This window comes from Galeopterus variegatus, unplaced genomic scaffold, assembly GCF_000696425.1.
Source record: "Galeopterus variegatus unplaced genomic scaffold, G_variegatus-3.0.2 Scaffold964, whole genome shotgun sequence".
Taxonomy (NCBI): Eukaryota; Metazoa; Chordata; class Mammalia; order Dermoptera; family Cynocephalidae; genus Galeopterus; species Galeopterus variegatus.
In genome coordinates this window covers 2,821-17,026 of record NW_007727075.1, presented here as the reverse complement: position 1 = coordinate 17,026, position 14,206 = coordinate 2,821, and the positions used below count along the sequence as shown (strand labels likewise).

At 49.8% G+C, this 14,206-nt stretch overlaps 1 protein-coding gene across 1 annotated transcript; it reads right to left on the bottom strand.

Moving 5' to 3' along the window:
• Positions 1-237: 237 nt before the first annotated feature.
• LOC103591346 (chromosome unknown open reading frame, human C19orf38) lies at positions 238-12,266 on the bottom strand. The gene is made up of 7 exons (XM_008573785.1): positions 12,194-12,266; positions 10,611-10,919; positions 7,791-7,883; positions 6,804-6,831; positions 6,025-6,068; positions 4,971-5,008; positions 238-822 (listed from the first exon to the last, which is right to left on the bottom strand). Exons 1-7 carry the CDS (start codon positions 12,222-12,224, stop codon positions 691-693), a joined length of 675 nt encoding a protein of 224 aa, XP_008572007.1. The 5' UTR covers positions 12,225-12,266; the 3' UTR covers positions 238-690.
• Positions 12,267-14,206: the final 1,940 nt, after the last annotated feature.

The window sequence follows — 14,206 nt, the reverse complement described above, 5'->3', positions numbered from 1 at the left end:
CCCACACCCCCATCATTCCACCTACTGCACACCCCAGTGCTAGGACCTTGGCAGAGACCCCGCGTGGCAATGCTCCCCTCCGTGTATCCCCACGGGCCTCCCAAACACCACCCTGACTGCAGTTGAGGGGCACCTCCAACGCGGTGAGTTCAGGCACACCCCCCACCCCCCCAGCCATCCAACAGTTGGGGCCCAGGAGTCCCAGGCTTGAAGGATTACACTCCATAGAGGCCTTGGGAACACCTCAATACGTGGTATAATTAATAACTTATGCATGCCAGAAGGCAGACACCCAAAACACACCCCCCAGCTACCCTGTGCTCAAAAAACCCAGGCAAAGAAGCAGGTGCCCAAGTCGGCTGCGGCCGGGGAGAGTGGGGGCTGGAGGGGTGTTCAGAGAGGGAGGACCTCTTATGTCCAGCTGGGGATTGGAAGGGATCCTGATACCTTCCCTGGTAGTCCTGAGAAGCCGGGAATCCAAAGAGGGGCTTCCTGCTTTCTGTCCAGCCTCCAGGCCGATGTCTATGCCCCTCTCCCACTCTTCTGTGAGGAAGGTCTCAAGGGTGGGGTCCCCTTCATCTCCTCTGTTCAATTCCCTGAGAAAGCAGCAGCTGGAACCCCCCCAGAAGTAGCTGGAGAGACCACAGGCCCTGAAGGGACGCAGACAGAGGGAGCCTCCAGTCCTCAACCTCACTGGCAGGCCCGGAAAGTGCTGAACTCGGGGGGCTCAGGCGAAGAGGACGTGGAGGTGGGCCTCTTCCGGGGCCCAGAGTTGCTGGGATGAGCATCAGGGGTGGCCGAGTCTTCTTCTAAAGTCATTTTCTTTGTCCATGGAAGAGAAGAGAGAGAACTGAGTGATCGGGGGTTTCAGGATGTAGGGCTCCCCCCTGTTCTGAGCCTGAGACTCTCCCAGCCCATCAGGTCTCATCTCACCCCCCACCCCCACACACGTCCTGGCCTTCTATTTTCCTGCCTTCCTCTCTGCTGAGTCGGGCATAGAGAGCCTGGGTTCAAGTCCCAGTTCCATCAGTTTCTGACAGTTGAGTAACTTAAGCCCCCTGTGCCTCAGTTTCCCCTTCTGCAAAATGGGGAGGATGTTAGTACCCACCTCCTAGGGTTGCTATGAGTCTTAAAAGAATAGAATAGATAAAGCGACTGGCTCATGGTAAGCTCTGTTTCTTAAGTGAACAAAGCTATCGCTATTATCTCCTACTCCGCTCCCATCCTAGGCCCTCTGAAAACCTTCAAAAGTCTGCCTTTTCCTCTGCCTTGGAGGCTCCTGCCCCAAATACCAGTCAAGGGGAGATGAACTTGCCAGAACTGAAGCCAGGAGGTTGAGAGCAGGCTGGGAGTTCCACTCATAGTCCTGCCCCTCCCTAGCTGAGCCACCCCAGTAAAACCCACAACCAGCCTGTGTCTTCATTTGTACAAATAGTCAACCCCACCTCACAGAGTGTTAAATATCAGGCCCTCAGCAAGGTAACGGTAAAAGCTAGAGACATGCCAGCTGCTTCGTTATTATTTCAGCCACCAATACAGCTTTATAAATACTTCCAAAAGAAACTAGAGTTGAAAGCAGGGACTCAAACAGATATTTGCACACCCATATGCACAGCAGCATGATTCACAGCAGCCAAAAGGTGGAAGCAACCCAAGTGTCCATCTACAGATGAACGGATAAACAAAATATGCTATATACATACAATGGAATATTATTCAGTCTTTAAAGGGGTGGAAATTTCTGATGCTTCAACAAAGATGAACCTTGGGGACATTATGCCAAGTGAAATAAACAAGTCATAAAAGGACAAATATTGTGTGACTCCATTTATATGAAATGTCCAGAACAGGCAAATGCAGAGAGACAGAAGGTAGAATGGTGGATGCCAGGGGCTGGGGAGGAGGATGGGGAGAGAGTGTTTAATGGGGACAGAGTTTCAGTTCGGGAAGATGAGAAAGTTCTGGACGTGGATGGTGGTGATGGCTGCACAGCAATGTGAGTACTTAAGGCTGCTGAACTGTATGCTTAAAACCAGTTAAGACGCTAAATTTTATGTGTATTTTATCACAATAAAATAAACTAGAAAAAAGATCACTAGAATTTACTGTTAAGGGAAAGAAGAAACATGCATAATGTGTAAAACGTGCTATCCATTGTGTTAAAAAGGGTGAAGGTACAGATTTTCTATAAAGTTCCTAACAGTGTTTTCCTGTGTGTCTGCAGAGGGGGAGCTGTATGGATAAAAAGCAGTGGGTTTGTGAGAGAAGAAAACTTTACTGTATACATAACTGGGGTGGGGGGGCAGCTGGCTGGTTCCAGGATCTGAACCCTTGATCTTGGTGTTAGCAACACTGTGCTCCAACCAACTTAGCTAACTGGCCATCAGCCAAAAGAAAACACAAAACAAACAAAAAAACGTTTAATGTGAAATACACTTGCATGTCAAAATTGTATACACAAGGCTGGCCAGTATGGGGATCAGAACCCTTGACCTTGATGTTACAAGACTGTGCTCTAACTAACTGAGCCAACCGCCCAGCTCCATATTAAACATTTTTTAATTAAAATACATTTTTTTCTAAAAGCAACTAGGACTAAGATCCTGAGAAATAAGTTATTTTTCTCCTTACTTTTCTCTGTTTTCCATTGTTTCATTCAAAATGACTTTTATAAAGGGGGAGGGGGATAGACCGCCAGGCTGGTATTCCGGGAAGTGCGGATTCTCACGAAAAGTTTTTTAACTTGTCCCACCTGCCAGGTTTTGTTTGTTTGTTTTTTGGGTTTTTTTTAAATTTTTTTTCTTACTGGCTCAGAATTCCAGGATTTGTTCCGCATGCTGAGACCTCCGGGGGTGAACAGGCCGTTGCCAGGCCCCCTTCCTTCCCACCATCTGCATCCCAGCGCCTCCGAGTTATCTCCAGAACGGACCTCTCTCCGGACCTCCAGACTGTGTCTTTATCTGCTTTCGCGCACAAGCCAGCCCCTTCCCCAGGCCTGCCCCTTGGCCCGCTTCTTCCACCTCCGCTGCCAGCAGATGGAACCAAACCACCCACCCCCGGGCGTGCCTGGACCACTACAATCTCCTCCATCCTGGTCCTCGGGCTCCTGCCCTAGCCCCCGACTCCCAGTCTGTCCTCCCAGCAGCAGCCACCAGAGGGCGCCTGTGAGCACCTGAATCCGGTCATGACCCTCTACTCAGAACTCTCCATGGCTCCCACCTTACTGGGGAAGTCAAAGTTCCCCACGGGCCTCCCTTGACTCCCCACTTCACTGCACCCCAGCTTAATGGGCCGTGCCAAAACTGTGTCCTCAGGCTGGCCCAGACATCCCCAACCTTTCCCGGCTACCTCCTTGTCACCCATCTCAGAGATTTTCCTGACCTCCCCCCCCGACATGGGGTTGTCTGTCTCTCCTCATGGAATTAAGAAGTTCCGAGGAAGTGACAGCCTTACTGTTCTTGTCCAGATGTCCAGGGAGGGTGTGTCCCCTGACCGGGCTGTCGGTTGGCCCAGTTCTCTATCCCTCCCCACATCTGTGAGGCTCCTAGCAGAACGACTCTGCCCCAGGCTCCCCAATGGCAGTCTTCTGAAGTGTCCACTTCTCCAAATGGGACCTCTAAGGCCACCTGTAGCGGGGCCACCTGCAACCCAGGTCCATACTGCTCCCCTACCCCCGTGTGGAGAGATGGCTGAACATTTGGCCCATGGAGTTCGTGGGTCAGATATCACTAATTTAGTAAAAAATATTTTTTTTTAAAAAGGGGGCAGGAGTGCTGGCCAGTTAGCTCAGTTGGTTAGAGTGTATCCTTATAAGTAAATAAATTAATAAGTAAATTTATAAGCAAATAAATAATAAATTTATAAATACATAAATAAATTTACAAATAAACTTACAAATTGTCATTTACAAATAATTTATAATAATTTTAAAATAAATTAATAAATAAATAAATTTATTTTTTAAATAAATAAGTAAATAGTACAAATGCCAAGACCACCCCAAGATGCAGCTGTGCAGAGGAATCCCATAGACCCAGGGGTTTTTTTTGTTTTTTTGTTTTTTGTTTATTTGTTTGTTTTTTAAAAGATGACCGGTAAGGGGATCTTAACCCTTGACTTGGTGTTGTCAGCACCACGCTCTCCCAAGTGAGTGAACCGGCCATCCCTATATGGGATCCAAACCCATGGCCTTGGTGTTTATCAGCACCGCACTCTCCCGAGTGAGCCACGGGCCAGCCCTAGACCCAGGTTTAAATTGCAGGCTTGACACTGTGACCTGGAAGGGAAGCTATGCCCCTCAACAAGGGGGGTCTTCTTTGAGATCTTCCCCCTAGATGGAAAGGCTCAGTGGGATATTTAAGCTGAAATCTCTGAAACTAAACACAAAAACAAGCTTTTCTTTTTTTTTTGTTTTTGTTTTTTGGCAGCCGGTGGGTACGGGGATCCAGACCTACTAAAAACAAGCTTTCCTTTATAACGGGGCGGGGGGGCAGGGAACGACGACAAAAGCATGCATCAGATTGTCACAAGTCTCCATGAACAACGCAAAAGAGGCCACCAGGTCACCCTGAATCCTCTGTCACCATCCTGAGAGGATGGTCTGACTGAGCCCAAAGGCAGCGCTGACCACGACAACAGGTGCCCCTCCAGAAGCCTTCCCATTGCCGTATGAAGGCCTGGGGAAGACTCTGGCTTTGACCCTAAGTGAGGTGGGAGCCATGGAATGTTCTGAGTAGGGAAGGGCCCACCTCTTTTCCCTTTGCCACCTTCAATCCTCTCACCCCCTTGGGATTGTTCAGAGCTAACTCTGGGCTCACTAACAAGTCCGCATTCAGTGATTCTGGGCTTTTTCCTGGCCCCAAAGCTCAGAGACAGCAGGTGTCCGCAGCCTGGTGGTGTTCCCGCCACCCCACCCCGCCCCAGTTAGAACAGTCAGCAGTCAACTGCGACCAAGAAAAGAAACAACTCACCGTGGAGATGGCAAACAGGGTGTTATCAAAGGACATGTCTGAAACGGAGAAAGGAAAACCAGGGTTGGGCACCAGTTTGAACTTCCCTGCTCACGTCTCTCCCTGCCCCCTCCCCCCACAACCCACAGACCCAAAGTCAACAGTGAGGAAGGGGCAGGGGTGCGTCTCCCAGGATCCTCTCCTGCTTCCTTCCAACCCATTCTGCAGGTGAACTGTTCACAGTTACAAATTGAACCATGTCCCTGGATGCCGCAACTCAACTCACGTCTTCCAGAAGGAACATCTGTCTAAACTCCCCCTCCCCAGGCTATTATCCAATCGCTTAGACATCACTTCCTTGGGGACCCCCGCCTGGTCCCAGATAGGTCTGGCCCCGCCATCGGCTGTTACCCCACTGGAGTATGGGCTTGTGGGCAGAGACCACGTCTGTCTGGGTCATCGCGGGATTCTCCCATGTCTTAGCACATAGTAGGCACTCAATAAGTGTGTGAACAGGGAATCGAGCTCTCGGCTGCGGCCCCTGCAAGAGCGCACGGGGCATCACAGACTGGCTGCTTCTCGCCCACTAGTGGAGGCTGGCAGAATGACACGTCCCGCAAGGCAGCGGGCTGCAGTAAACGTGGGGTGCCCGAGACAGACCCGGTCCTCCCCTGGTGGAGTTGGCTGTCCCGCGGGGGCAGCGACTATTAAATACGTAGCACCCAATGATCACCTAATTGTATTTCCACTGAGGGGTAAGAAGAATGAGGGTGCTGGGGGCATGTATGTAGCAAGTGCAGACCAGGAGTCCAGGAAGGCTTCCTGGAGGAGGTGACCTTTAGACTGAGACCGAGAGAGGAAGAGTGCTCTAGGCAGTGGGCGGAGTGAGTGAGAGGTAAGAGGCTGGAGCAAAGAGGGAAGGTGAGAGCCCAGGGGAAGAAGTGGGGAGGGTGTGCTTTGACTCTAAGAAGAAAGAGCTTCTACAGAAGAGGTTCAAGTAGCAAGTCATGAGGCCCAATGGCGTTTTGAGACAGTGGCCTTGCCCGGGTGGGGTCAGGAGTGAGGAGGCACAGACCTGTGGTGGCGAAGTTAATCTGGGCCCAGCAGGATTCTTGCTCTCTGCAAAGGGATTCAGGAAAAAGTGACAACGGGTCAGGGTTGCCCCTTGAGGCAGGAGGCTTGTTCTGGAAAGCCCTGGCTCCAAACCAGACCCAATACTTGGCCTTCCCTCCCCACCCACATCCCCACCCCACCCCTAGCAAGGGCCTGTACAGGGAAAGCAATAATGCCCTCCTTTCTGGAGCTGTCACACCATGCGACAGCTCCTCAGCCAGGCGGATGGACATTCTCTTGCAGGAACTCCACAGCCACGTGAAGCTGGGACTTGATCCCCAGAGAGGCTCTTCAACACCAGGCAGCAGGGTGTCTACCCCTCTCTCAGAGCAGAGAAACTAAGGCAGGGGCCAGCTGGGACATCCTGGCACCCAGGATCAAGGGCCACTGCCTACAGTGCAAGCTGGGCACAGTACTATCCCAAGCGAGCCACAGAAATCCAGTGAAAATGTCTAGAGTGCTTGTGACAATTTTCTGGCAGCCAGTGTAAAGCGATGTGCATAAGCCTCAGCCACTTCCTCCCTGTGGAAGCGCTGAGCCTCAGTCCCCTCATCTGTAAAATGGGTTCCAGGGCTGCTGTAAAGATAAGGTGAGCTCTGGCGTCAGAGTGTCCTACTACAGTGCCCAGCACACAGTAGGTGCTTAATAAATGGCACCTATTCCTATTAAGCAGACCTCCCACCAGGGAAGCGCTTTTCTGTCCCCAAATCACCCTCTGAGAGTCTCCTGCGGTGGTCTCACCTTTTCTTCTGTAATTTTTTTTCTTTAACTGGGAATAAAAAATAAATAAGCCTTTGTTAGATTTTGGTCCTGGTTGCATCTGGCAAGTTTCTAAACCCAAGAAACCAACAGCCCCCGAAGCCCTCAGATTCATAAGCCCCTATCCCGGATCCCCATACCGGCCAGCCCCCCAAACAAACAAACAAACAAAAACCCCAAATAAATGAATATAAGCCCCCACCATACATTTGCAATCTAGCTTTGCCTCTCCCCAGGGCAAATTTGCTACTCCAAACATTTTTTTTTTTCAATTACAGGAGTAATGCGTGTTGGTTAAAAACCTCAGAGTGCAAGCATGTGAAATTGTTTTACTTAAAAAAATACTAATTTCAGTGGTTACCAGGAGCTGGGGGATGGGAAAGGGGAGTGAGTGCTTCAGGGGGGCAGTTTCAGTTTGGGAAGATGATAAAGTTCTGGAGATGATGGTGGTGATGGCTTCACAACCATGTGCATGTTACTTGATGCCACAAAACTGTGCACTTAAAAATGGATAAAGTTAGGGCCGGCCCATGGCTCACTTGGAAGAGTGTGGTGCTGACAACACCAAGTCAAGGGTTAAGATCCCCTTACTGGTCATCTTTAAAAAACAAATGGATAAAGTGGTAAATTTTATGCTATGTATATTATACACGAGGGTACTTCAAAGAGTTTGTGAAAAAATAGAATTAAAAAATAACATGCCACCAAGGTCCAGGGTTCAATCCCTGTACCAGCCTGCCACACACACACACACAAAAAGATAACACGAATCTGTCCATGAACCTTTACCCTTGTATATACCAATCGGCCCACCACCATCATCTCACTTCCGATGGCTTCTTCACTGCTAAGTTTTGGAGTAAGACCTCCCCAAACTGTCTGCTCTTGCACTCTTAAAAGAAAATGGGTGTGAGGATTTGCACATTCCAGAGGTTATAAACTGGCAATGCTGCCTCTGTGAGCTGTTACCTTTTCTGACCACCAGGGTGACAGCCACCAGCCCAGTGAGGAGGAGGAGGGTTCCAACGAGGCTCAGGGACAGCGTCAAGATCCAAGTGGGCACTAGAGGAAAAATGAAAAGACAGAGTGGACAGGATGAGGAGCCTTGGAGGGGGGTAGGGACAGGGTGGGACATCTGTCATTTCTGCAGGTGACCTTTCAGGAGCCAAACCTCTCCCTCTACCCCCAACTATGCAGCTTGGGACTTAGCAAACTTTGTGTCCGGCCAATTAGCATATTCCCTCCCCCTGGCTATTGTGATTGGTTCAGGGATGGGCATGTGGCCAAAGCTGAGCCAACGAAAACTAATTCTGGGACTTTGGCTGGACCACTTGGAAAAGAGGTTTAGGCTTCTGGCTAGCATTGCAGAACTGATAGAGTGTACAGTCACGTGTCACTTAACAATGGGGATGCGTTCTAAGAAATGCATTGTTAAATGGTTTCATTGTTGTGAGAACATCATAGAGTGCACTTACACTCACCTAGATAGTATAGCCTACTACAGACCTAGGCTATAAGTATAACCTATTATAGCTTCTACATAAGCAATGTAGTCCACTACAGTGTTACAACAGTTACCACATCACTAGGCGATAAGAATTTTTCAGCTCCATTATAAGCTTTTCGGACCACTGTCATATATGTGATCCATCACTGACTTAAACACTATTATGTGGCACATAACTGTATATCTGGAGCTTCTGGGCAGGATTTTGCCATCAAGAGGGGAAGAGCCTACCCAAGAATAAATAAATCATAGAAGAAAGTGGAGCTGGGGCCGGCCCGGTGGCACACTGGATAGTGCGCCGCTTGGGAAGTGCGGCGGCGCTCCCGCCCGAGGGTTCGGATCCCACATACAGACCGGTTCCCGCTCACTGGCTGAGCGAGGCACGGGAGCAACACCGAGGGTTGCAATCCCGTTGCCGGTCCCCGGTCCGGTACGGGGGCAACACTGAGGGTTGCGATCCGTTGCCGGACACGGAAAAAGACAAAAAGACAAAAAAAAAAAAAAAAGAAAGTGGAGCTGAAAGGTGGTAAATGATTCCTGACATCTTTGAGCACCTGGATCCAGCCATGCCTGAAGTCAGAACATGAACTGACTTCAGTTCAGTGAAGCAATAAACTCCCTTTTGTTGCTGAAGCCAGTTTGCGTCAGGTTTTTAGTTATTTGCAATCTGAAGAGTTCTGCTGGCTTCAGCCTGGGTACCAGGGGGTCAGATGACATCCACCCCTATCCACACAGTGTACTGTTAGACTCACACAGAGGTCAGCCACAGAGGCATGGAAGTGACAGTTCCAGGGTTTTCTTCTCTACAAAGGACTCAACTTCCCCTCCCTGGATTGAGAGGGGATCCCTCAGGGGACCTGGGAGCAGATGCCCTTGACCCCAGTGGAGGTCAGGAGCTAAGCCAGGAGGGAGAGAGGGAAGACGTACGCTTGGTCTTCTCACAATGTTAGGCCTTGTTCATTCATTCATCTGTGGCAGGAGGGGTGTTGTCACCTCCCCACTCTAAGACCACAAGGCATAGGTGAGAGAAGGGGCCTTTGATAGAGGAGCTTGATGCCAGGAAGGACACAGAACTGTTCTGTCACCACAGCATGCAGGCCTCATTGTCAACACGGTTCTCTTTGCAGAGGGAGAGCCCTGACTGATGGTGACACATAGGGCCAGCCCTGCCTCCTGCTTCTCGACCCCCACCCCAAAGCCTCCTCTCCTGGGAAGACCAGGAGCCTCCCAGTGCTCCTGTCTTACTGGGATGAAAAGCCAAAGTCCTTGCTGTGGCCCACAAGGCCCTGCATGATCCTTCCCATCACCTCCCTGCCCTCGTCCCCCCACCGTCCCCTCATCCACTATACTTCAGCAATACTGGGCTCCTCCGTGTTCCTCACACACCCGGTATGCTCCAGCCTCAGGGCCTTTGCACAGCCTGCTCCTCTGCATGCAATATTCAGATCCCTACGTGGCCGGCTCCTTCTCTTCATTCAGTTTTTTGCTCAAATGCCACCTCCTCGGAGAGGCCTTGCTTGGCCACTCCACTCTCTACTTAACATGACACTCTTCACCAATGTCCCCCTTTACCAGATTGAATATTTATAGAACTCCTCTTTTATTGTCTGTCCCCATTCTCCTGGAACATCAGCGACAGGAGGGCAGGGACATTGTCTGTTTCATTCACTGCTGAATCTCCAGCACGAAGGGCAGTGCCTGGCGCATAGTAGGTACTCAAAAATTTTATGCGGTGGAGAGGGGAAGTTTCAGTAAAGCATGAAAGTTTAATGCCTGGCCTTTGGAGCTAATGGCATCCCAGCTCTGCTAGCTGCTAACTGTGTGACTTGGACAAGTCCCTGCTCCTCTTGTGCCTCAGTTTCCTTATCTGCAAAATGGGGAGAATCACGGCACCCACTTCATGGGGTGGCTGTGAGGATTAAAAAAGAAAAGTCCTGGGCCGGCCTGGTGGCGCACTCGGTAGAGTGCGGCGCTCCCGCCGAGGGTTCAGATCCCATATAGAGACCGGTCCGCTCACTGGTTGAGCATGGTGCGGACGCGACACCGAGGGTTGCGATTCCGTTGCCGGTCGCGGTGCGGGCGCGACACTGAGGGTTGCGATCCCATTACCGGTCACGAAAAAAGACAAAAAGGAAAAAAAAAAAAAAAGGAAAGTCCTGGCAAGTTGTAAGAGATGTACATCTTTTGCTGTAGAGATGTCCACTCGGAGGGGACAGCATGTGCAAAGGCTTAGGCTGAGAGAAGGCACCCTGTGGCAGTGTGGGCCGCTGGGAGGCTCTTACCTGGGAAGGAGATCTGCACAGGCTCGCTGAGGTCTGACAACTGGGGCTGGCTGTGTTCACCCATCACGCCATACTGGCAGTGAAATGGTCCCCCTGGAGCCTCACTGCTGCCACCACTCAGGTTGAAAGTGACCCCGAGCTGGTCTGCAGGGGCCTGCAGGAACTGGACCACATGCCCGCCTCGGTACAGCGTGAAATTTGCCCCCATGTAGCCCCCTGGGGCCATGCATGAGATGTGGATGGGATCCTCTTGGCTGCTCGGGTGTGGGGGGACCAGCCAGATGGACGGCGCTGGGATTGCCAAGGAGCCTGCAATGCAGAATAATGAGAGGTCGGGTGGTTGCATGGTTAGAGCAGAGGCCCACCTGGCTGTGCGGCCTCAGGCAAGTAGAGCACCCTCTCTGGGCCTTAATTTCTTTTTCTTTTTTTTTTTTTTTTTTAAAAAGATGACCGGTAAGGGGATCTCAACCCTTGACTTGGTGTTGTCAGCACCACGCTCAGCCAGTGAGCAAACCGGCCATCCCTATATAGGATCCGAACCCGCAGCCTTGGTGTTATCAGCACTGCACTCTACCGAGTGAGCCACAGGCCGGCCCTGGGCCTTACTTTCTATGTGCATTGGGAAGCTAGTGATCGCTACCCCTCTATGATTTTGTGGGCATTGAATGCCTGGTGCATGGTGTGTTTGAGTCACTTTATAGTAATAGCCATGGTTATTATACAGCAGCACAATTATTACTTTAATCTACAGCATTATGTGCCAGACCCTGTTGTAGATGCTGGGGACACAGCAGTGAAGGAGACAAACGAACAGACATGTCTGCCTCGTGGAGCTGACGTTCCCTCAAGGAGTCAAGGAGCGTTGGGTAATTGGAAGACTGTGTTAGTTGAGGTGGCCCCAGAGGGCTTCCCAGAGGAGGTCACATCTGAGCTGAGTGACAAAGGGTGAGGAAGGACCTGTGTAAAGAGCTGGGGGAAAGCATTCCAGCCAGAGAGGAGGACATGGGCAAAGGCCTGGCGGATGGAAGGGACATGGGGGTGTTCAAGGAGTGCTGATAATGACAGGGCAGAGGGGTCCTATCGCTTTTTCCAGGCTGTGGTGAGGAATATGGATTTTGGAGTACAGTTTCCTGTGGGAAGAAGGTTCTCCCAGGAACCAGTCTCTCCCCTAGCTGCCCACAGGCTCCTGAGCAGAGTGTCTGGCCAGGTGAGGACGACACAAGCCTTCCCTTGTGCAGCCTCCACCCCCCACCCGGCCTCACCCCAAGCAAACCCTCCTGTTGCCCCAGCCCTCAAGGTAGGAACCTGCAGAGGCCGAGTGGGGCTGAGTCATGGGGTGTGGGCACGGCTGTCTCTGGTAGGGTGGTATTTCTGATATTCTGGACTTAGGGTTGACGAGGAGCCTAACACAAAAAAGCGATATTCCTGGGGAGTTTCCAAGGCTCTCAGGCAAATCTGTCCCGGCTTGGCTTCCTCCATCACCTGGGAAGGGCAGCCCCGTACAGGTTTCTGCCCCTAGAGCAGCAAGGAGGGCAGGGGGCGGGGGAGCAGGGCGAGGTGTAAGAGGGGGGCATTAGACTCACCAGCTGCAAAGAGCAGGACAGTCCAGGGCATCTCTCCTCCCGCGTTTGGCTGGGAAATCTGGCTGAGGCCAGAGGGGCCCACGGCTCCCCGCCAACTCCTCCTGTGAGGCCAGATCAGGGAAAGGAGAACCAGGGCTAATTCGAGCCGAGTGTTTCCTCACTGGCAGGAAGTTGCATACACACACTCGGGCACTGAAAGGGACTCTCTCCTCTCCCCACCCCTTCCCGAAACAGACACCAGACCCGGGCACCTCTCTGTACCCTGCTGGCTGTGGTTCTGCAGATTGGTGGGAAAAATGGATGAAGTGGTTAGTTTTTTTTTGGTTTCTTGTTTCCTTCACCCTAAGAGAACTCCTGGGCATGAGGAAGGACGAAGACAGCGGGCAGTTTGGGAAACCCACGCCCAAGATGCAAACCACAGCCCCATCAATACCAAAACTGAAATAAAATGTGGGACAGAGGGTGGTAGGGCACGGTGGTTAGGGCTTGGTCTCTGTGACCTCAGTCAAGCCTCAGTTTGATGCTCTGTAGAATGGGGCTAAGAGCAGCAGATGCTAGGTCTAAAGAATTCATGATATGAAATGCAATACCTGGTGGACTGTGAATGCTCCCAACGGGAAGCAAGAGGGAAGAAAAGCCTCAGGAGCCTCACCAGCCAGGTTAAAGGGAACACTAGTTAACAACTGAAGATGATATACTTTTCAGGATAAATTGCCTCCTGTTTATGGCCCAGAAACTTCCAAGGTTTTGTCTTATCAGGAGGTTTGCTTTGGTCTCTCTAAATGTGTCTGTTCAAGCCAAGTGGGTCTACCTGAAGGTTTATACTGAGGAAAGGTGTTGCATGTGGTCATCAAACACCAAAAAAAGGCCATTAGAGTGGACTTCTTTCTTTGGATACATAAAGTTCATTTCAACCTCAGGACCTTTGCACATGCTATTTCCCCTGCCTAGGACAGAATTCTATCAATCCTATCAAATCTCATCTCTCCTTCAGGTTTCAGCTTAAATATCACTTTGGGGAAACCTATCCATACTCCTCTGGACTTAGAAAAATCCTCTTGCTAAACTCTCCCATAATGCCCTGCAATTTTCCTTTATTGCAATTAGCATGCTTGTATTTTCAGGAATTTGGCTATTTCATCTGAGTTTTGGATTTATTGGTATAAAGTTGTTCATATTCCCTATTACAGGTTTAATGTCTGTAGGGTCTGTAGTGATGTCCTTTCTTCCATTCCTAATAATGGTAAATTGTGTTATCTCTTTTTTTTTTGATTAGTCTTTTGAGTGGTCAATCAGTTTTATTAATCTTTTCAAAGTACCAACTTTTGGCTTTGGCATTTTCTCTATTTTCTGTTTCCTACCTATTTGCTTTTCATTCTTTTTTTTTTTTTTTTTTTAAAGATGACCGGTAAGGGGATCTTAACCCTTGACTTGGTGTTGTCAGCACCACACTCACCCAGTGAGTGAACCGGCCATCCCTATATGGGATCCGAACCCGGGGCCTTGGTGTTATCAGCACCGCACTCTCCCGAGTGAGCCACGGGCCGGCCCTGCTTTTCATTCTTACATTTATTATTTTCTTTCTTCTAATTACCTTGTGTTTAATTGGCTTTTCCTAGCTTCTTAAGATGGAAGCTTAGATCATTGACTTTAAACCTTTATCCTCTAATATAAGCATTTAAAGCTATATATTTCCCTCTAAGCACTGCTTTAACTGCATGTCATACATTTTCATGTATTGTACTTTATTAATTTAGAAATATTTTATTTCCCTTGTTTTTTTCTGTGCTGTAGATTATTTGTACTTAATTTCCAAATATTTGAGCTTTTTTGATAGCTTACTGTTAGTCTTTTTTGGCCAGCACAGGGATCTGAACCCTTGACATTGGTTTTACCAAAACCACACTATCCCAAGTGAGCTAATTAGCCAGCCCACTGTTAATCATTTTAATTTAATTCCTTTATGATCAGAGAATACATTTCATGTTATTTCAATCCTTTGAAATTTATTGA